Source organism: Sander vitreus, chromosome 15 (assembly GCF_031162955.1).
Source record: "Sander vitreus isolate 19-12246 chromosome 15, sanVit1, whole genome shotgun sequence".
NCBI lineage: Eukaryota > Metazoa > Chordata > Actinopteri > Perciformes > Percidae > Sander > Sander vitreus.
The window spans coordinates 16,060,260-16,083,635 of NC_135869.1; the positions used below are offsets into that span (position 1 = coordinate 16,060,260).

The 23,376-nt window shown below is 40.0% G+C and overlaps 3 protein-coding genes across 7 annotated transcripts; 1 reads left to right on the forward strand and 2 right to left on the reverse strand.

Annotated features, from left to right (window-relative positions):
• Window positions 1-1,617: 1,617 nt before the first annotated feature.
• dsn1 (DSN1 component of MIS12 kinetochore complex) lies at window positions 1,618-6,924 on the reverse strand. 2 transcript variants are annotated; one of them, XM_078270027.1, is made up of 11 exons: window positions 6,832-6,924; window positions 6,504-6,552; window positions 6,088-6,256; window positions 5,901-5,974; window positions 5,325-5,397; window positions 5,125-5,212; window positions 4,956-5,000; window positions 4,758-4,829; window positions 4,504-4,651; window positions 3,119-3,206; window positions 1,618-3,029 (listed from the first exon to the last, which is right to left on the reverse strand). In XM_078270027.1, exons 1-11 carry the CDS (start codon window positions 6,864-6,866, stop codon window positions 2,947-2,949), a joined length of 924 nt encoding a protein of 307 aa, XP_078126153.1. In that variant the 5' UTR covers window positions 6,867-6,924; the 3' UTR covers window positions 1,618-2,946. The 2 variants fall into 2 exon arrangements, with proteins under 2 accessions (XP_078126153.1, XP_078126152.1); XM_078270026.1 differs by having other exon boundaries at window positions 6,088-6,367.
• A 2,951-nt stretch (window positions 6,925-9,875) lies between these two features.
• Window positions 9,876-20,475, reverse strand: atp13a1 (ATPase 13A1). Its single transcript, XM_078269585.1, has 25 exons — window positions 19,806-20,475; window positions 18,764-18,853; window positions 18,232-18,495; window positions 17,816-17,971; window positions 17,603-17,672; window positions 17,404-17,510; window positions 17,139-17,268; window positions 16,947-17,002; window positions 16,349-16,475; window positions 16,067-16,204; window positions 15,407-15,527; window positions 14,642-14,799; window positions 13,770-13,945; window positions 13,582-13,692; window positions 13,345-13,470; window positions 13,160-13,268; window positions 12,788-12,981; window positions 12,212-12,308; window positions 11,944-12,128; window positions 11,648-11,762; window positions 11,350-11,546; window positions 11,048-11,190; window positions 10,812-10,923; window positions 10,584-10,727; window positions 9,876-10,483 (listed from the first exon to the last, which is right to left on the reverse strand). Exons 1-25 carry the CDS (start codon window positions 20,151-20,153, stop codon window positions 10,373-10,375), a joined length of 3,585 nt encoding a protein of 1,194 aa, XP_078125711.1. The 5' UTR covers window positions 20,154-20,475; the 3' UTR covers window positions 9,876-10,372.
• Window positions 20,476-20,634: 159 nt separating this feature from the next.
• chchd5 (coiled-coil-helix-coiled-coil-helix domain containing 5) lies at window positions 20,635-23,376 on the forward strand. Of its 4 annotated transcripts, XR_013503045.1 has the most exons (5): window positions 20,746-20,819; window positions 20,961-21,101; window positions 21,198-21,349; window positions 22,550-22,764; window positions 23,020-23,376. XR_013503045.1 is itself a non-coding variant. In XM_078268990.1 (4 exons), coding segments are annotated over exons 1-4 (315 nt in total). In that variant the 5' UTR covers window positions 20,635-20,735; the 3' UTR covers window positions 22,570-22,947. The 4 variants fall into 4 exon arrangements, 3 of the variants coding, with proteins under 3 accessions (XP_078125116.1, XP_078125117.1, XP_078125115.1); XM_078268990.1 differs by lacking the exons at window positions 20,746-20,819; window positions 23,020-23,376 and adding an exon at window positions 20,635-20,737 and having other exon boundaries at window positions 22,550-22,947; XM_078268991.1 differs by lacking the exons at window positions 20,746-20,819; window positions 23,020-23,376 and adding an exon at window positions 20,635-20,737 and having other exon boundaries at window positions 20,965-21,101; window positions 22,550-22,947.

Genomic DNA, 23,376 nt, shown 5'->3' on the forward strand with positions numbered 1-23,376 from the left:
AGGTGACTAGATCCTCCTCTTGTACGGCCTTTACAGATGGATAGCCTCTTACGTCATCAGTATTGCTTGTCCTATTGTAATTTGTTCAAGCCATTTTTTCATTAATATAATGTGAGATCACCTAATTACACCTTAACAAGACGTTTTTCTAAACAAAACTTCGAAATGAATGTTTGTAGACATTTAAAGGACTGGCATGGTGTGCTATGCGAGCTTTAAACAAGCTGCAGGCCTACACACAGTTGTAAACATTACACTATACCATACACAAGGTGCTGTTGCACGTGTTTAAAGATTTGTTTGAGCAAGTGCAGATGTGTATGAATCTCGCATGCCACAACAACCTGTCCCTGCTCACAAGTGTGTTGAACAGAAGAAGGGAGAATTAAAACTGATTTGGTCTTTGGGAGTCAGTGTCATTTCGTAAGTTGTTCCTAAAAGTCAATGCACTGATATCCATCTGTGTGGGAAAATTATGGTAATTTCAAGAGCAATTTTCAATCTCAACACAGTCCAACCTAAGAATATCATTCTGTCCTAAACCCCTGATGAATGAAACATCCCATCAGTTTTCAGTATGAAAATGTTGACAGCACAGATTGAAAACAAGTGTCCTTGTTTTTTGCAAACTTGGCAATTCTGCTGTAGTTTATCACTCAGATCAGAGAGACAGCTTTCCAAGACGAATGGCTGGCTGAATGGATGTGGAGGAAAGCTGCAGCCAGCCTTGCTGCACTGAGAAGAGATGATGGGTGTGCATGAGGGAGTAGGACCAAACTGGCAGTGGTTTATGCTGACTCTCCACACATCCATCTACAACAATCTGTAGCTAATCAATCTCAAGTTAGAGACAACAAGAATAGAAAATACAGCAAACCTAAACAGTAATTGTTCTTTGCGTGTGCATATAGTACAAGTCACAATTCAGGCTTCTCGGTGGTTATACCAAGCAGTGGATTTTAACTCCTTAAAAAGTTATCCCTACCACAACCAAACCTACAATTTTACAAATATCAGGCATTGAAGTATAACAAAATATTAATATATAATAGCAAAATGAACCCATTTTTTTCTTTCTTTCTGATAATAGTGTACAAACAAGGAACCTGGAGAGGCTGGTCACACCCAATGCACCTTTATCCAAATCAAACACTTAAAAGAATAACTTCTAACATGCCATTTACTTGGGTCATGGAGGTTGTTCAAAGCGACAGTTCATCATACTATAGTTAAGCTGCAGGGGTTATTACCTAACCCCAAGTCATGCTCACTGTCAAGAGAGACCTTCCTTGAAAGTAAAAAGACTGTCAGTGGCTTTGTAAACTTCATGTTTTATTGTTGGCTATTCATTTGAGGATCATTTCTGTGAAACTTCTATTCATTTGGATGCTAAAGCTGCCCTCCTCTCACCCCACATGCATCAAGCCTCATTTTCATCTAAATAAGAATCGATCTTTCCTGCTGTGCACCATCGTCCCTTACTCACAACTCTCACGGTCACAACCCCGCTTGTCTTCTGTGCTTGTCCCTGTGCTCTCTAGTCACTCCCTTGAATACAATCACAATGAAAATTCACCATACTCCCATGTTGTAGATCATAACTGCAGAGCACAGAAAGTAATTCACTCTTATTTATTGTTGGCAATGGGCAAAAAGGGGTTGTTTCTTGCTGTAATTAGCAGAACAAAATGAAGCATGAACATTGATGAGCAAATGGGTCCAAGAGATAGGAGTGATAGCGAACAAAGCTTTGACTGACTGGTACCATGTCAAAGCTTCGTTCTGCATCAGTGACCCAGCCAAATGCAAGAGATGGGGGTGAGTCACTGTGGGGGAGGGGCCCCTTCCTGAATGGTCAGGGGACACTGATGAAGTGAAATAGATGCAGCACCAAAAAGAGAGTAAATGTGACTGAGGCTGTAGAAAGGACTGTACATAAACTAGACTAACTGTAGAACTAGGGCTGGGCAATATATTGATATCGTGATACAAGATTGGATATCGTCTTAGATTTTGGATATCATTATATCGTAATATGGTATAAGTGTTGTCTTTTCCTGTTTTTAAAGGCTGCATTACAGTAAAGTGATGTAATTTTCTGAATTTACCAGACTATTCTAGCTGTTTTACTTGCCTTTACTCACTTAGTCATTATATCCACATTACCGATGAATATTTGTCAAAAATCTGACTGTGAAAATATTTTGTGAAAGCACCAATAGTCAACCCTACAGTATCGATATCAATGGGTTTTGTCCAAAATATCGTGATATTTGATTTTCTCCATATCGCCCAGCTCTATGTAGAACACAATCCTTCTATATTCTATAATCTTAATAGTTAATGCATTCCTGTTGTACAAGTCAATTTTAATTGGACAATGTCATCACGTTTAATGACACTTTTTAAAATGACACCATGTATGGTGCACATGGTTCAGCCACTCTTAGCATTGTCACTTCTGAGTATATTTACAAATTAGTAGTAATCAGACCACTTAAAAATGTCAGATCCATTGACATCAAATTCTTAACTATTTTTTTTTTTTAAAGACAATCAATTTGGTTTCAGAGTTTCAGGTTTTACAGGTAAGAATACACTCAAGACCAAACACCACTCCAGCCATTCAGCAAGCTTCTCATAATATTGTATAGCCAGCCACTGCCACCTGCTGTTCAAACCATGGATTACCTAAACTAGCTATATTACCAGTCCTGCTGCTGAAGGAAGTGTTTTTTTTGTTTTTTTTTGTTACACAGAAACCATAAAATTAGGGCTTACTTTATCCAATAACACAAGACAACAAAGACAGAGCAAAGAAATTGTTCCCAAATCACATAACAGCAAAATTAACAGAAAAAACACATACATAAGCTTCATATACAAGTCATAAAGAGTCATGGTCCATTAGATGATTGATTGCTTGCGTTTGCCTCCTGCGTGTGACTACATAGTTGCTGAGGGTAAAGGTGCTGCCATGAAGTTCCTGATGAGACCAGGTGAAAGATCCTGGAATCCTGCCTCTGCCACTGGTAGGAAAAAGTAATCAGATTCAATGTTAAATTGGCACATCATAGTTTATTCCATAGAAAAGATGAAAGATGAATAAAAGCATTACCCAATCGGCCACTGGTCTCTTTCACCAATATCTGTGACTGCTCCTTGATGGACAGAAGCTCTGTAACCATCTTACTCTGAGTGTCCATCTACACACACAAAAGGAATAATTGATTACATCCAGTCATTAAAAGGGGTACGGGCTAAGCACTCAGAAACCAGCTTTACCAAGGCTGTGCATGTGTGGTTTGACCTGAATTTCATTGACAGTGCTGGCATTATAACAAGCAACTCCACAACTGTACGGTTATACTTTGATTCAAATGTAGGTAAACTTTGATTGGTGCACAGAAATATGTGACATCAACATTTTTAAAAACAGGACACACCAAGGACAGAAACAGAAATCTCTCATGTGAAAAACCAAACTGTGACTATTGCAGAAAATAGTGTTGTTGTTGTAGGACTCAGCACCTTTACAGCATGTTGCTGAAATCAAACTACAGCAAACAGGGCAAAGAAGCTGTTATGTTATGTTATCTCACATCAACTTTGATAATATCTAGCAAAGTGAACGGTGATTGTTCGATCAGATAGGTTGAATGTGAATTTTTATTAAATATATTGGCACTGACATCTTGGACTGTTAGGTGATGATGAGCTGATAAATATTTCTGAACTGCAGAGGATGGAGAAAGTCTGCAACCTCTCAAATGTGCCAGCTTTGGTACTGTCCACAAGAAGGAGAATTAAGTTTGTGGGCAGCACTTAAACTGCCCATAAATCAGTAGCATCTACTCTACGTTTCATCACTCTCATATTCTGAGGATTTATCCTCAGCATGTGCAGGATAAAAATCGATTCAAAGAAGCAAAAACCTACTGGGGTTTCATTTTTAAGATTTTATAAATTAAAGATCATAACGTGGAAAATACTATGAACAGGAATATCATTTAATATATTTAAAAGACAATTATTTATTAATTGAAGACTCCAGGAAATTAAGTGCAGGCTGTAATGACAGGTGTTTCAGAGAGGTGGTCTTGGTGGTGGAGGAATCCAGTCATGTACTTCTGAAACCCCCTGGATCAAGTTAAGACCAAGCATTTACCTAATAGTTTAAAGAGGGAACCCTGGCCCTGATCTTCTTTGAACACATTGGTTGGACTTTGGATATCGAGCTGAAGAGTTCTTGAGCTAGTTCTTCAGAGTTCTGGTGCTTTGGCCTCCAGATTTTAAGACCTTGAGCTCAACTGCAGCTTCTATATTTTACAATACACCACCATACATATGGTATATAAGAACAAAGTAGTAATTATACTTTTTTTTTTTTTTTTTTTAAAAACATACAGATTCCAGCTTTTTCTAAAATAGTCAATTTCTACTATTGATATGTTTATGATTTCTTTGGTAATGAATGATATAAAAATCAAATTTCCAACATACGATCATTGCCATAGTATGAAGCTTGGGCTGTTGTCTACAGAGGAGAGCGCGGTAGTCGGGTTTACTCTGTATGAAATGGTACTGTGAGGATTGGGCCATAGATGTAGTGTCTAATGATACGCCTCCTTGCTGGCCCTGTTCCACTTTCCTGCAACAAATAAAGATCACATTATTGACACACAACTGAAATGACAATATTGACACACTCTAGCACAGTATTGCTACAGTATTCCTCAATGACAGTTCATGTTCACCTTTTCAATTCCGCTGCTTTACTCCTGTGTTTGTTCAACAGTGCCTCCCAGGATTCACTTTCAGCCTGGAGCCTAAAACACAACACAGGCTGGTAAACAAATAACCTCATGTGTTAGGTCACATCATCTGTGTTTTTAAGTTTCAATGTATGGTTTGTATAAATACTTTGTGATATAGTGATATTAAGAACAACATGCCTATTGATGGCTTTCCGGACTTTTTGCACTGCAGGGTCACTAGAACTGAACGCAAATAACAGAGGCATAAATCCAGTGTAAAATATTAATTTAGAGTTAAAAACAACCAAAAAAAACAAACAATATAATGCATGCAAAGTACTGAATAAACAAAAAACAGCCACAATACCTGGCTTCTCTAGCAGGGAGTTGATGACACCCTGGTTCATCGCGTATGCTTTTGGCCAGATAACCCCACTCTTTCTGCATGTGTTCAACTGCGCCAAGGAAGACAGAACATGGATAAAGAAATAACTTCAATTCAACAATTTCATTAAAAATAAAGAGCTCCATGAAATATGTACCAAATGAGGCAATGCAAGCACTAACCTTGTTTTTGAAAAGACTCCAGTGAGGTGTCCGGCACAGACTGCAGTGAATTGTGAGTTCTTTCTATTGCCAGCTAGAGACAAAGCAGAGGTGATTAGACAGAGATTCATTAGTTTTAGAGACTAATTAAAATTAGATGCATGTTCATCTCTAACCTAATGCAACCCAGACCTTTACAGTCTACTCATTATGGCTAAAGCATTATTCTCACGAGTACTTCATTAGGACATCGTATGTACAATAGGTTGGCATTCCTGAATAAAAATCACATCTGATATGTCTCTAAAGTTGTGAATTTAAATTTCAGTTAATCACATAATTTGTTATTATAACACCACTTTTTTTTTAACAATGTAGCTTAAAATCTCTAGTAACATTTATAGTTATTTGTTTGTTAAACAACATCTGGTTCCTTTTTGAATGCACCATCTTTCCAAATATCTTCAGTTAAGTGGAAAAAAAAGATCTTCATCTCAAACAGCCAATACCAGAGAGATGAAAAGTAACCTACTGTGCCCGCTTATTCAATTTTTCACACTTCATTTACATCTTTACTTATGACCCTACCACACTCACCGTCATTGAAGCCTCCATCAATTTCTCAAGCCTGTTTTGCTGTGATAATGATGCACTTATGCTCCTGCACAAAACTACAATAAACACAAAAATAGGGATTTATATTGCAAAACAAACAGCAACAAAAGAAAACACCCAATGGCCATTCTTTCCTGATTACAAGGTACATGAAAGCCAGACATCTCACCCTGATATGGGTTGGTAAGTGCACGGAGAGAGCGTCGGGTTATGGTGCCTCTCCTCCAGGATTTCCTCCGTGCAGTGGGGTTGACAGTGGGACTTGAAGGTCCCTCCGTGTTTTCTGTCTGCATTTCTAGTTTGTCTGTCTCGGACTGTCCTTCCCCTGCATCTGGTGTCTGTGTGGCGGGTGATAGGAGGTCGGTAACTTTGCGGACATATTTGCTTGGGGGAGCTGTGCTGGGGCTTGCAGATGAGCATCTTTTTGATTTCCGTTTCACCAAGTTGACCTTGGTAACGGTACAGAGATTGAACAAAGAGCAAATTAGCACCAACTTTATAACGTGTTTGGCTCATGAATATAGAATTAGCAGAGGCGTTGTTAGTTAGCTAACGTTAGCTTACATTTCAGTTAAAATGTCTTACCTCATTCTGGATAATGTTAACGTTATCAGCAACGGCGACACTTCCGCAACTGCAAGAACATTTTATGGATTAAAAAGCCAACGTTAACGTACATGAATAGAATGTCAGTAACGTTAAATAGTCTATTACTAACGTTCACGTAACGTTACGGTGTTTCGCTGACATGTTTATGTCAGTAACGTTAACGACCACACCAATAAGTTGCTTTGGGCAAAACTCCGACAGAGGTAACGTCAACGCTTTACTGTATTTTCTCAATACACGCAAACCGTTCATGTAAAATCGGTTGTGGCAATGGTAAAATAAAAATGAATAAAAAGATACAGACCATTCTTGTCCAGCTTCTGAATGTTTATCCGCCATTATTTTCTTTCAAATAGTTTTCCTCACACCGCGCGCCCAAAAAGCCAAACCCCTATTCTGACCTAAGCATCATGGGAAATGTAGTGTGATTAGCGACTGCAAACAAGGTACAAACCACCTGATTCACTTTAAACATACTCTAGCTGTGTCCGAAATAGCATATATTAATATTATATTGAAATATTATTTTAATAAGTCATTTGAATATTGAATGAAAGTTTCAATATCAAGTTTTTGTTTTAATCCTAATTTCATAATGTTACATTTCACGCCAAGGTATGGTTCAACTAACCCAGACAATGGGGTAAATTGTAACATTTTACTGCTTGTGTTTGAGAGTAAACCATGCATTTCCTGTTTTGGTTGCAGAGATAACAGCTACACTATTTAATAGCAGATACATTTAACTAGTTTGTATCACATTTTGAACGTGCTGACTTAAAAGAGCTCCAAGATACAGACAGAAATGTCAAACATGTTACAACTATCCCCGGTCTCCCCTACTTAAACAATGTCATAATTTAATGACAATTGTTGTAGCCAATTTAGACATTTTTGCTGCGTGCGTGTATAGCCGTGTGTGTGTAGTAGGTTTGTGTGAATGGTTTGTTCGCTACGTCACCTGCGCACCTGTGTGTATGTGTGCTAATCAGAGGTTAGAAAGGGAATCACAGGTGAGGGGGATGGAGGAATTAGGATCTGGGAAGCCACACAGTTTTTCAACATGTGCGAGTGATGTTTTTTTAGATCTCGTCTGCTCGTTGTTAATCTTTCGGTCAGTCTTTTTGTAGGTGTTTTTAAATGCATTTATAAAATAAAAGATTAACCTTAAGACGATGGCGGGCCTCATTATTTGCACCAACGTTGGAAATGGTGTCAAATTCCCTCCAGTGTTTTGTGGTCAGATTGCCACTACAACAGTATTGACCAGGTTTACTTGCGATAGATTACACATTTTGCTTAGAATATGGATCAACATATTCCTATCATGTTTATGCATTTTGGCAAAACAGATGAAAGAAACCCTCCATGAGATGGTAATTTCATGATTATCAGATTGTCTTATGTGTAAGAAATATGACTTCAAAATTACAGGGCATTTGTATGGCAGCATACTCAGGATAAAAATCTATTCAAATAAGCACACACCTACTGGGGTTTCATTTTAAGATTTTATAAATTAAAGATTATAAAGTGGAAAATATTAACAGGAATATAATTCAATATATTTAAAAGACAACTATTTATTAATTGAAGACTCCAGGAAATTAAGTGCAGGCTGTAATGACAGGTGTTTCAGAGAGGTGGTCTTGGTGGTGGAGGAATCCAGTCATGTACTTCTGAAACCCCCTGGATCAAGTTAAGACCAAGCATTTACCTAATAGTTTAAAGAGGCAACCCTGGCCCTGATCTTCTTTGAACACATTGGTTGGACTTTGGATATCGAGCTGAAGAGTTCTTGAGCTAGTTCTTCAGAGTTCTGGTGCTTTGGCCTCCAGATTTTAAGACCTTGAGCTCAACAGCTTTGAGCTCACTATGGCTTGTTTGAGTTTTTTTTTGCAATATAGCAGCGTTACCTAATGATAGTGTAAGTTTTGTCATAAATACTACCTAAAATGGCACTTCTCCCACACTAATTGTCATTCATGTGTTTTCCTTATCTAGTCTTGGCTAACCAACACTTAGCCAAGCTTTTAAGGGAACCGCACAACTACTTGATACATTACATGCCATTTGGTCTTTTCTTGAGTTTTCATCATTTCATTTGCTGGTCTTACTCTTTGCACATCAGCTGATTGACTAGTTCTGGATCTGAACATTCCATTCAGAGGCATCCTAATCTGTACATCCATTATGGGTATATATATATATATATATATATATATATATATATATATATATATATATATATATACATACACACACACACACACAAGTTCTAGTAAAACTCTATGGCTTTTCCATTTTGGTGTTGGAATGTATTCATTAAGCAAATTCCTATGGTAACCAAATGCACCCATGTGGAAAAAAAAGATAATAATTTGCAATATCCACAAACAGAAGTATAACATAAATATTATATCATTTTCAAATTGAGGGTTAAAAAAAAAAGGTAAGCTGAGATTTCTTGTTGTTGAAAAATAGACTCATTGACTTTAATACACTTTTAACCAACCTCAAACCTTCACATTGTTTCATTTTTAACTAAACTACTTTGACTTGACAGCCTCTTGACTGTATGTCCAGTATGGGTATATTTTGTTTAGCTTTTTTTAAAAGATTATTTATTGGGGCATTTTTAGGCCTTTATTTGAATAGGACAGCCTAGACCCGAAAGGGGAGGGGGGGGGGATGACATGCAGCAAAGGGTGGCAGGTCGGAGTCGAACTCGCGGCCGCTGCGTTGAGGAGCAAACTTCCACACATGGGCGCCCGCTGGTGAGCTATCCAGGCACCCTGCTTTTTGTAATATTAAGGTTGTGTTCAACAAATCATTAGGAGTTCAGTGATACTATTTGTGGGATTATACTGTTGAGAGGAAGCTGGAATTATTTACATTTTGAATTTCAAAATGTAACAGCAATGGATGTAATGGATTGGATTTCTATTAAGATATTTTTTGGGAAAGGCAATCTGTTAAAGATGCTCTAGTTTGTCCATCAAACAAAGGTTATTTTAAAAATATATCAAAGACAAATAGTAAATGGTTATCTATAGTTTGGTAGTTGAGATCAGTTTGTAAGTAAACAAAGTTTACAAGCTTCCACAATCTTTTTTTTCAATCAACTGATGCTTAATGAGATGTTTGTTTTTGCCAGAGTCATTTGTGCATGATAAAATGTTTCATTAAAAATGTCTTTGTGCAGTTACACTATATTCTCATAACCTGAACATTCTTTACTTACCTACTTATGGGAACAGGATAGTTCATGACCAGCTGGACATACTCATCCTATCCATGTGCAGACACATCAGTACTTGTACTTGACAAAACACTTGGCAGACTTCATAATTTGTATCTGTAAGTCTTTATAAGTCTGTTAGAGATGTTTTTCACTTTTTACAAAATCAAGGAGAGGAATCAAAAAAATCAAAAACACTTTTGCAATTCTCTTGGAGATTGCCCCTTTTGTGTGCCTGTATGTTTCACTCTGGCTGGCACACAGTCTTGCACTCCGCTCAATACTGCTGTCTTCATGGCCTTGTGTAGCAGTGGGGAGGGACAGATGAAGTAAGAGAGAGAAATGTAGAAGAAAAAAAAAAGAGTTATGAAGAAAAATAATTGAAAAAAAAAGAGCTGATGAAAATGCAGAAACACAGATGGTTAAGGAGGGACAGAGAAGGACGAAGGAAGGGATACACGGAGTGTACAATACTGTACGCCATGACTGTCTCAGCTGTCTTGTGTATGTCACAACAGCTTCAATTCTCTTCCTCCTCCAAAGTCTTCTCTCCCTTTACAGTTTGGTTGGTGAGGGCAGCGGTCGCTCGCTCCTGGCACTGAGTTCAAGAAGGCAGCCTAAGAGTTCCTTTGCCCAGCAGGAACTGCAGGACACGGTCCACCAGCAGAGCGGCGACAAAGTCCACCACCAGAACCTGGGCAATGATTAATTTGAACTGCAAGGAAGTAAAAAGGAAGCAGGTTACCTTATGGAGTACATAATTATTACATGGCTATTTCAATAAAACAATACATGGTAAAGTAATCTCAGTTCACCTCAGTTGGAATATCTACAAGAGCAAACTGTTCGTTGAATTCTGGTGAGGAACCAGTAAGAAGTCCTACAATCGCTAAACCAGACAGAGCGATACTCCATAGTAGTGGTCGATTCTCGCTGAGAGACTCCATGAAGGGGTGACCCTTTCGGACACAACAAGCAATGCTGTGAGTTTGTATATTAAGGATGCAGAGACAATAAATACTTATGGTATTAAGAATAAGTACCTTGTAGTTAATGGCAAAGGTGGCCATCTGCATGGCCATGGACATTATATACACAGTGCTGTTAATTAGACTGGGTTCAAACTCTTTATATAGATCTGCAAACTGCTCCGCTCTGCAAAAGAGAAAGGTAAAGTGAAATTTTATTATAATGTAATGTTATTAATATTTAACTTGTAAAGCACAACCTCTCTCTCTCTCTCTCTCTCTCTCTCTCATTCATTCATTCATTCATTCACCTGGGTGGACTTCTGCTTTGTGCCTCTTTGTAAAGATACACCAGACTACAGAAGTGAACAGCAAACTGCAGCAGCACAGTCAACACCGTATAAAGATTGAAGATGTTTGGTAAGGGACGCTCTCGAGACAACGTTTTCAGTGGCTGTGTAAACAGGGTGACAAAAAAAGATTCATTTGGTTTCCATTTCTATCAAAAACAGTAAACATATCATGGTAGAAGAAAAACATTCCGTAAAGATTACCTTGCTAGGAGAACAATCAGAAACATGTAGAGCCTGGATTTTGTGACATATATTCTGACCTTTGATCTAGAGATGAAGAGAAAGCATCCGGCCAAGAGCAGGCCCTGCAGGGTCGCCTGGAAATCGCTGAACTTGACCCCCTCGAGGTAGAGCACAGACTGGCTGTAGGCCAGCACCAGGGCATTTAGAGCGAGGATCTTGAACATCTGGAGTGTTGTCACCAGAGTGCAACGGCCTTGCTTTATTACATGGCAGACTGGGGGGGGGGGAAGAGAGTTTCAGAGGGGGGGAGCAGCTTCATGTTGAGATTTTTGCCAACCGTTTCAAGAGCTAAAATCATAAACCAGTGTTACTCACTGCATTGTATGGAGGAGAGTTTGGAAGTGAAGGGGGCAGCGATGGAGGCATCACCCAGTTTCACTACTTGTATCTGATCCTCTTCAAGTTCCCGTAAGACTTGACTGATCCTCTCCTGTTACAGAATAATGTTTATGATGAGTGCACTACAACTCTATTATTTCAATGAAAGGCTATAAATAAATGATTATGTTAGTAGTCCGTTAACATGAATGAGTTTCAGTCACTGTAACTTATTGGTAAACTACTATTCCCTTAAAAAAATCCAGAAGGAGGCCCTTCTTAAAGACACACACCTTTTGTGCTGCAAGCTGCTCTTCTCTCTGGGCCATCACCCTCTGCCTGGCTGCCCTGGAACTCAGTTTGCCTCCTGAACTGACAGGTGGTAAAGGTCGGGGTTCTGCTGCGGACGCCTCCTTTTCTCTCCCCCGTTTCTTTCTTTCAGGCATGCGCTCAGGGGCGTTGGCTAACAGAGCAACACCTGAGGGAAAATTATCATCACTACACGCTGTTGGTGTCATACATAGGGACACATTTTCAGTCTTGGTGGTTTATAAATCTTACCTATGTGGGCGTGTTTGAGAGCTCCAACATCATTTGTGCCATCACCACACATCAGTGTCACATAACCCAGCCCCTTTAGACTTGTGATGACAAATTCCTGAAACAGAACAGGAAGTTATTTCAGCTAATAACTTCAAAAGAGCCTTACAATTCACCCTTAAATACTTTTACATTGTTACATACAGTAACATCAATCTGTCATACTCAAAATACTGATTCCTGATATTTCCCCCAATCAAAACAGAACAAAACAACCCCAAAGAAATTTCCCTGAATTAGTTTTCCAATTACCTGTCAGACAAAAAGAGTGGTGTCACCTAGATAAAACACGTCTTTTGCTGTTGTATTGTAGACTACTGAGACTACCATCTGTCTACCGCTGCTTCATCTGTGATGGAACTCACTGTATTATTGTTGAACAACGAAACCTTTGCTCTTTGACAAAAGCCACACCATTTGACACTGACTATTGATGTTTGAGATAGCTAAACATTTTCTGCTATCTAACTCCATTGTAGCTGTGGTTTATAAACCTCAACATAATGCCATGTATGCATGTTGATTTTTGGGACCTACCTTTTGTTTTGGACTGACACGGGCAAACACTTGTACGTGAGGCAAGAGGGCGTGAAATAGTTGGGGATCACAGCTCAGTCTAGCTAGCCCCTCCCCTGTTACACACAAGTCAAACTGACGCACAAAGGAGGAAACGGAGGTAGGGGGCAGTGGTACACGCACACTGCCATCAATGGACTCCCACTGCCACTCACCTGGAAAACAAATAACATCAGAGGTAAATGATTCTGTACTTTGTCTCTGTCCTTGGCCAAAACACCCACTGCAAATTACCACAACAATCTTTAGCTACAACCTTTATTACTGACATCGTTATCCACTGGTTTATTTGAGTATTACATGTAATTCTGTAAAGTGACGACTTTTTCTTACTCTGACCAGGGCTTGGCTGCAAGACAAGTGTGTGTTCTTTCTGGATGAAGTGGAGCTCTCTTGCTACATGGCACGCTGTTAGAGGGTTGTCGCCTGTGATCATCACCACCTGAAAGCAAAGGTAAAGTATGAAGCTTAAGACCATGCTGTAGGTATGCACCATTGTGTGTTGTCAGCTTATTTACATTATGAGATGCCTCCTGGATCTCTCTGATGACTGCCTTGCTGTCACTCTTAAGGGGGCAGGACACAACCATGAATCCTGCGAAATGCAAGTCACACTCCAGAGTATCGCGACTCATCTCCCGGACCTATGAGACCCAAAAAGATCCATCTCAGTTTGTAACTAAATCTATTCGCATCAAGACTACTCAAGACAGTTCAGACAATCCTAATAGTTTTAAATTAAATTAAATAAGAACCTGTTGATGACTAAGGTGTCCCATCTCTTTGTAACCCAAGGCCAGCACTCTAGCCCCTTCCCGAGACATTTCCTTGTGGACTTCATCATAATTCGCCGGACATTCTGCAAACTATAAACACAGCCACATTAGAATGCCAGTAGGTACGCTTGATTAGAATATAGCATGTGTGTATTAAGGATATGTACCATTCCTCTGAGTGTCTCTGGAGCTCCCTTGACAGTTGAGATGTAGCAGAGTTCAGTGGAGCCGAGTTTCTCATAGGAGGCCAGAACTGACATCCTCTTTAGAGCGCTTGCAAAGTGAAAACGCTGGTGGATCTTAAGTCCCTGAGTTTTGATGCTTCGTGGGAACACTTTTTCATCTGGTCAAAGCGGCAAGAGTCAATGAGACAAACATCTAAGCACTGTGCTAATAAGAGTAAAGATACCTAAACATTAAAATGCAGTGCATTTGAAGAACAGCATTCATTTAAGATGCACTGGTCAAACTACACCACCAAGCTAAACACAGCAGGTTTGGTGCAACCTAAAAGATTAGTCAGAAACAAATGCTAATTTAAGATTGTATGTAGCACAGCTAGGGCTGGGTATCGTTCAAAGATTTTCGATACCGGTACCGATGCCAATACCGTGACTTTGATACCGGTTCCAGAACGATTTTTTTCCGATACCAATTTTATAAAACAGAAAGAAATAACAACATTACACATTACGGAACAAATCTTTTCAGCTCCTACTAAGTGAGCCCCGTCTCTGTGTGTATGTGTGTAATGTAGAGTTTTTCCTGCATGTCTCTACGACGTGCAACGTTAGACAGCCAACCACAGACTTTATTAGATCTTGGTAGAAGCATGCTGCATGCTTATTGGCTCCTTGACGCTGATGAGATTTACTCCTTAGGTATTGAATGACGAGGCATTTTTTGATACTCGATAGGCAATTTGGTCAGTGCCTAAAAAGTATTGATTCGGTACCCAGCCCTACAGCACACCGCAAACATGAGCATATATAGTACATGTTCTCTCACTGTGCATTTAGTGGAGGTAATTTCACTGTACCTTTAGTGAGGGTCCAGTCAGCAGCTGTCAGCATGGCCTTCTCCAGTGGATCTCCGACCAGCTGTCCATCATCCAGAGTGACCAGTGAGTGACAGGTGGCCACCACCCGATGTGTCTCAACTGGGATCTCAGATACAGGCATCACCTCCTTTCCTTCTCTGTCATAAACGCAATCATCACTCAATACCCTCCACACAGTGCAAATGTAACTGACCTAGACCAAAGCATTGCATACTTGGCTTGTGCTTAACAAATTATGATGTTTTAAGTAGAACACTAATGGCGCTTTTCCATTACGTGGTACCTGCTCGACTCGCCTCTACTCGCTTTTGGTTTTCCATTACGAAAAAAAGTCCCTGGTACCTGCTAACAGGTACTTTTTTTAGTACCACCTCAGTCGAGGTTCCAAGCGAGCTGAGCCGATACCAAAAGGTGACGTGAAAGCGACAGAGGGGGGTGTCCTGAACAAACCCGTCATTTTTAAATAGTTTAGCCAGCTGTGTTTAATTTTGCTGCCTCCAGCTTTATTTGAAACAAAATGTGTCTTCTGGCTGTGGCAACAACAACACACCTTCCACGTTCTGTGTGTGTGTCGCGTTAGGTCACGGCAGTTTACTGCGGCGCCGCTATGATGACCAGCCACGCTGAGGCGGTACTAAAATCTGCAATGGAAAACGGACGCACAGTGAGGCGAGTAGAGTCGAGGCGAGTCGAGCAGGTACCATGTAATGGAAAAACGCCATAAGAATGGTGGGCAGGGTTTACCTGAGGCCTGCTACTCCTCGTACCACCAGACTGTCACTGGTCAGTGTTCCTGTTTTGTCAAAACAGCAAACCTCCACCTTCCCTGCAAATGGTATCCTGAAGGGCTCTGTACAGAATACATCTAAGCAGGGGAAGAAAAAGAAGATTTGATTCAACCACTACTATTACAAGCTTTGTATAATAAGCTGGTTTGTCCGGGTATCTTAATAGCTATTAGAGCTGGGCGATATGTAGAAAAATCAAATATCACGATATATTTGTGACCAAATACATCAATGTCGATATTGCAGCGATATTGTTGGGTTGACTATTGGTGCTTTCACAAAATATTTACACGAGAGTTTAGATAAATAATCATCAATAATGTATAATAATAATAATAATAATAATAATGTGGATATAATGACTAAGTGGGTAAAAACTAATAATAGAACAGTTACAACAGTCTGGTAAGTTCAGAAAATGACATCACATTACTGTCATGTAGCCTTTAAAACCAGGAAAAGACAACACTTATGTCATATCACGATATTACAATATCCAAAATGTAATCTTTTAATCTATTGACATCATATATCGATGTCAATATAATATCGACATAATGCCCAGCCCTAATAGCTATTCTACACACATGCAAGATAGGAGCACACACAAACATACAAAGTTTAGCCAGGGCGATAAGAGACGTGTTAACTGCCAGAGAAAGCTCTATGGGGAGTTCTGGTGGAACAACCGAAGTGAGGATTAGCGTGCACTCCAGAAACAGCTTGTAGCGGTTCCTGCTGGCATCCTTGGTCCCTGAGGGAGTAATACAAAGCGCGCACATAGTATTTAGATGTTACATATGCCCTCACCTGCAGCTATTAGCTTTCATTTTGACTATGATAAAGCCTGTGTTAAATAAGAATTACATATTTAATGAATTGATTCCGTGCACCTCACCTTCTAGCCACACATAAAGAGCTGCAGCAATGGCAAACACGAGGAGGAAGAGGATGAAGATAAAAGTCTCCAGGTTGTTTGCCGTCACTCTCTTAACTCCAAAAAGGATGGTCCGTAACAGTTTACCCTGGAGGCAAGTTTGTACACAAAATCAGTACACTTTCACAGCTGACACAACATGCTGTCAAAACTAGAATTAAAGTGCATGACAAGAACAAAGTGAGTGTAGTAATATAGACATACTTTTGTTAGCACCAGACCAACAGGAAAAGTCTTTCTTTGATGGATTCAGATGTCTCCATATATCCACTAGGTTTATTTTGTTTATAAAGTGATGTACTGCTTTCCTAGTTCTTGTGTGAGTGTTGTCCACTCTAGAGGACCTATCTTTACTTGGATCAAGTACGCAATTAAAGTCCCCTGCGATAATATACTTGCCTGGTAGTTTTGAAATTCTTAAAAACTAATTGTTATAGAAATGGACATTGTCATAATTTGGTATACATTGACTACATTAATACGTGTAGACAGAATGCGGCCCTGTATGATCAAGAATCTACCGTTGGGATAAATATAGACATACATAGCACTACCTCACCTGAGAGGTGTAGAATCCTGTTCTCAGTACATAGGCCACACAGCCGTTGTCTACAGCTGCACATAAAGAAGAAGATTAATGGGCTTGCATCTTGATTTTAGATGGGCAATACATGCACCACTGAATTCATTAATTCAATAGCCGGTATACTTTCTTGGTAACAAATACATGAAGAGAGGAATTAACACTTACGTTTGAGTCCAGCACTGGTCTTTAAAGGGGGGCTATGTTGCACCACTTTTGTCCCCCCAGAGATAACGTGGAGTCGAGAGTCTGTCTGAACATCCAAGATTCGCTCTGGGTCCAAGTCCTCCACTGGTTCCTGCACACTCCATATTGTCAGCAGTAATTACGATACCCCAAAATAATTCAATGCCATTTAGAATACTGCCATTTAGAAAACCTACGCCCTCAGCCCTGTATAGTGTTATGATGTATATATCAGTTTACTTCTAACCTTCATCTGGGGCACTGACTCTCCGGTCAGCATGGCCTCATCCACAATGCAACGACCCCTGAGTAGCAGCACATCACACGGTACCAAGTTGTCCTGGGGTGAACGTCCTGTGAAGCAGAGAATACACATTTTAAACACATACTAACAGAGTCAATCTGTTTGTGGAAATGAGACGTCACAAAGATATCTTGACATTTACCTATTGAGACAATGTCACCAGGGACAAGCTCATCACTTGAAATAGGTCTCCACTTCCTGTTGCGATATACCTGGCACAAAATATATAAGATAAATTAGGGATGCTTTAAATACAAGGGAAATATACTGTAGATGATGATTGTTTTTAGATGCAAGACAAAATGTTTATCATTTTAAAGTGTATATACAACATTTTAAACTTGATCAAGCCTACCTGGATCATGTAGGGCTTGTTTCCCATGCGGCGGATCTCGGACATATTCCTCATTTGCTGCTGGACCAGGGAGGCCTCGAACGCCACCAGCATGAACAGTGTGAAAACACTGTAGTACCAGTACTCGTCCAGACACCACAACCCCACACAGAACACCTGATAGATGGCAGACAATAGATAACTTCAAATGGATATAGACATGATAACAAAGTCAACAACACAAAGTACAAGTACAAAGTCAACTTTTACAACAAAACCTGTCAAATTATAAGAAGCATGCGTGCGTGCGAGTGCACACTCACTCACACAAACACACACATGTATACAATACATATATACACACACACACACAGTACAGTCACAAGTGTGCGTGCATGTGCGCACACACACGCACACGCACACGCACACACACACACCTGGAAAACAAAAAAGGGAGCTGTGGCCCTCTCTTTGAAGAGCTCCAGGAAATCTGGCACCATCATCTCAGCACGGTTGGTGCCGTAGCGCTTTTCTGCAGCTCGGAGTTCGGCCTCCTCCTGGTAGCCACGCCAGGACTGAAAGTAGCCCATTGGGTTGTTTATGGGAAATGCTATTGGAAGGAAACATTTCTTCTCTTCGTGGTCAAATATGTAGCAGATCTTTTGAAATTCAAAAGACAAAATCCCCTCCCCATTCTCATTCTGTTGGTCAGAAAAGGAAAAACAAAGAACATTTAAATTGCAGCATTCATTCAAGACTGAACAGTCCAATCACAAATAAGAATACAAAATAAGGACAGTTTGCCTACACCGAAGCCATGCCAAACCAATCGCAAGCGGATGTAGATTTCAAACAACTGGCAAGATCACATGATGTGTGTCAAAATATGAACTTTGCAGACAGAGAATGTGAGATCTGGGACATGTTTCAAATTAAGACAACTTCCTGGGAGTAAATATGTCAACTGACCTGGTCCCTCTGTAGTGCCACAAGCTCGGCAGAACCGTTGTTGGGGGTGGGTATGACCTTTGCCAGCGTAGCCTTGTTTGGGTCTGGTTCCTGTACAAATGAACAGGTGCATATTCACACACTGCAGCAGGTCACTGTTATTTTTGGTATAGCTGTGTGCTTCTGAAACTTTGTCCCTCTCAAATGAGACATGCCCTGACATACAGCTGCTTGATCAACATGAAGTTCAGGCACATTCTTAAATCCTTAACTTTTACATTTGGCTGCAACAATGACCTTATTACCTTGTTGATACAAATCTATTTGAATGTTTTTGTAGGATCTACTAGACTCTCTTACACAACTGCCTCCTGAGACACAGATATGCGGAGCAATAGTCAATTATCAATTACTATCTATCACTGTAACAATCTCATTTTTAATATTGTGTTATGAAACACATTTTCTCTTTTACATTGGCAGTACAAAGCTGATACCATTACCAATAAGGTTATTTTATGACATGTTTTGGAATGCTAGTTGAAAATGACACTTTTACTTCCGATTACCATGTAATTGATAGACATTGAACAGGTGATATACCATAGTATCAATCAGCAATTGGTCTTTAGGTCTTTTTTTTCCTTCTATATCACCCTCCTCTAGTAACATTAAGTGTAATGTACAAGAAAGTCACACAGGTTTTTACACGCTGCTAGGCAGAAACAAAACATAGCAATCTTCCAATGTAGATGAAAGTGTTTAAACAACATATTTATTATTATCATGTCCACAAAGCCCAGACACTTTCAAAACTTAACTTGTAGTGAAGGTTTCATCGTTGGTTGCTACAGAGGCCATCTCTAAAATCATAAACCTGGGTTCAAACCAAACACCTGCCCTGCTATAGTGCCTTTGAGCAAGACATTAATTCCCTACCTGCTCCTGGGTCCATGCTGACCCTGACCTTCTCTATGTACAAGACATATGGAAAAACAGTGTGGGATCCCTAGAGACATCGGTAGACTATCGCACTATTATTGTTGTTCCTACTTATGTTTACCTTGGAACAAGTGAGCCAACAGTGCGCGTGCACGGACCAATAACCAGAGAGCGCTGTGAGAACGTGCGCGATCCCGATAGCTGCTAGCGACAGGAGGCCTGCCTCGGGATACTCCGAGGCTCCATACACTCCTAACCACAAGTACAGCCAGCCAGGGTAGAGAACAGCCAGAAACGGAAGGACTGTCCCGTGTAGTAGCCGGGGCCTTCGCCTGTACAGCGTCACTGAGCTCACCAGCTCGTCGCCGGTGCCACTGTCATGCTGGATGTGGTTCTCAGCCATTTGCAGCTCACCCGGTCCCTGGATCCCGTCTGCAGCCATACTCCCCTCTTTCTCAGTGTCGTTCATTGTACTTTAGTCACAGCTCTACCCCCCTCTATCACCCACGACCACCCGTCGTGCTGTAGCCGGTAAAAAAAGACGATTCTACACACGGAACGGTGCTCGCTCCAGAGCCCGTTTACTGAATCGTTCGTTCGCTGACCGTAGCTTCCGTATACGTAAACACGCAAAGACACGTAAGGTCGTCTTGGCGCAGCACGACTGAACCGGAAAACTCAAACTGACATCATCTTCCACACAGTTAAATTGTGTTGTTTAGGCTAACGTTCATGTAACATGTGAATATGAAGGTTTCTTTTACAAAATAAAGACTGCATTTGTCGTTTCTTCAGTTATGCGATTAAGTGGCTACCCCTTTAATAAAAGAATCGTCATTATAGGGGAGGAGCCAGAATGTGAGATCGACACAAACCTGAACCAATAACATTCAAAGAATGTTTTAGAATGTTGTATTTCCATCCAATCAGATAGTATTAGGTGTGTAGTGTAGTTGCTGCAAAGACCTGGCTGACTCCACATGTAGAAGTACTGGTGCTATAACCTTGATTGATCAGTTTCTTCGTTTGAGACAAGCCTAAAAAGAGCAACATGTAAGAAATTTAAATATGGCTCATATCAACATTGCATGTATGTTCTGGGAAGTAAGTCTAGGGAAGTAACGTATAGATACAGGTAGATACAGTACTTTGTGAATCTTTTAATATTATTCCGTATTGCTTATGCTTAATATAGCAAATTGTTCAGGTTGATGATCGATGTGTTATTGGACTTGTCTAATCACTGACTTGTTTACATACATCTGTCACTGTTCAGGCAGGCTGCTATGGATATCACGGCAAAGTATTGCCATAAAGAAATGGAGGCGTATGGGTCATGTGTAGCCTCCAACCCATCGACATGGCAGTTAAAGTGTCATGAACTGAAGATTAAGGTTGCACAGTGCACATCATCACAGTAAGGCAACATACTCACTCCCATTTGCCTCAACATTCTTACACACCCACATTTTCAAAGCATATTTGTATCTAACCCCTACATTTGTTTTGATAGCCCAGTGATCCAGAAGATCAGACAGGATTGTTCCTCTGAGTTTGTAGAGTTTGAGCGCTGTCTGAGAGAAAACCAGGACAAACCTACCTCCTGCTCACAACATGTGGCTCGCTTTCTGGGCTGTGCAGAGACAGTAGACCTCAGTGGAGTAGGTAAGTTCTTGCTGGAATTGGCCATACATAACTCAAGGTCACATATAAACAGTAGTGAATAGAAGTGATTTAAAAATAAATAAATAAAAAGATAGGAATGTGCAGATTATTATGCCTCCTCACTTGTCTTACTTACACTTAAATTCAATTCAACTTTATTTCAGACACACAGGTCCATATCAGTATAAAATATGTAAAACACAACAACACATACAAGACAAAAAAGGTTAAAGAAGCAGGAGTGTTTTTTTATCACACTGAATGGTTTGTCCATGCTGGCTATTCAGACTTGCAGATGTTAAGGGAGACATATGCTCATTTTCAGCTTCATATTTGTATTTTTGATTTCTACTAGAACATGTTTACATGCTGTAATGTTTAAAAAAAAAACATATGGCGCACCTTTGCAAAGGTAGTTCTCAAGGCGTTGGTGGAGATACTCAGATGGGAGGTGGTATATTTTAATTGATCTGCATCTGACATAGGAAGTTAAACCAAATCTGAATGGCTTGTTGAATCTCATGATTTCTGATCTTGGCAGCCCACAAAAAACTGACTGTGCTGTCACAGTTTGTGGGTTGGTAGCCACCCCAGATACACAAATGTACATGCACAAGCACTGAATAAGTGAGTTTTTCATAGGGCTAGGCGATATGGAGAAAATCAGATATTGCGATATTCTTGTCCTAATACCTCGATGTCGATATTGTGGCGATCTTATAGGGTTGACAGTTGGTGCTTTGACAAAATATCTTCACAATGAGATTTAAGATAAATAATCTTCAGTAATGTCGATATAATGACTACGTGGGTAAACGTAAAAATAATAGAACTAGAGCTAGAACAGTCTGGTAAGTTCAGAAAATGACATCACTTTACTGTAATGCAGCCTTTAAAACCAGGAAAAGACAACACTTAAGCCATTTACGATATCACGATTTCCAAAATCTAAGACGATATCTAGTCTCATCATCACAATATCAATATAATATCGATATATTGCCCAGCCCTAGTTTTTCATGCTATGTCCGCTTTAAGGCTTGTAATGGGCATCTTTATAATGTCTGATACAAAAACACATAAAACAGACCCATGGATTATTATGTCTACAAAATGGGACTTATAATGCACCATCTTTGAGAGGTATTACTTTCATAGTTAACATACCAATAAATTCCTTTTCTCCCCCCCAATCTACAGACCAGGTACCTCAGCCATAGTAGCATTCGGACATCTTCCATCACACTCAGATTACTCCTGTCTCCACAGCAGCACAGATGGGCTGGTCTCACAGGTGCCCCAGCCATGTTACTGTATGTACAGTGACTGTTAGGATACCTATTTTCCTCTGTGTGACGTAATGGGACTATTTTTCTTTCTTCAACAAAGATAAAGGAGATGAATGCAACATTACTGTGAGTAAGACCATGTGTAGAATATGTAATTACTGCGTCGTTCTTCTTCTCATACTCCTCATGTAAATGTTTGTGTTTATTTGAAAATAACATTTATACTTGCCTTCTGTATGCAGGAAGTCTGTTTTTACAGATTTTTATTGAACCATTTCATTAAATTTGACATCAGCCTTGTAATAATCATCTGGTGTCTTCATCCCTGTTGTTTTCTGTTGCTTATGTCTAGTCTGTCCCTCCCACCCTTGCCCTTTCCAGGTCTGAGTCAGAGTCAAATATTAAACTGGAATGAATCACTCCCGCACAAACTCTCCTGAGTACTCAATGACTAAGAAATAGGGAGTCTGGGAAGAAAGGAGAAGGAGGAGGCTGTCCACTTCTAATCCGCGGGACTACTGAGAGAGACAGAGGGAGGATATTGAGTTATGAGCCCTGTGACCACTAAGCAGAACATACTTTTTCTGGTTCAATTATTAAAGCTTTGAAGAGGAGGGGAAAATGATTCATTTCTTTTCAAGTGTAATATCTTCGGTTTATACCAGACGAGAAAGTGATCAGTGCATCATCATTTATCATATTTAGGAAAATAAGGCACGTGCACTTCAAAGATGAAAC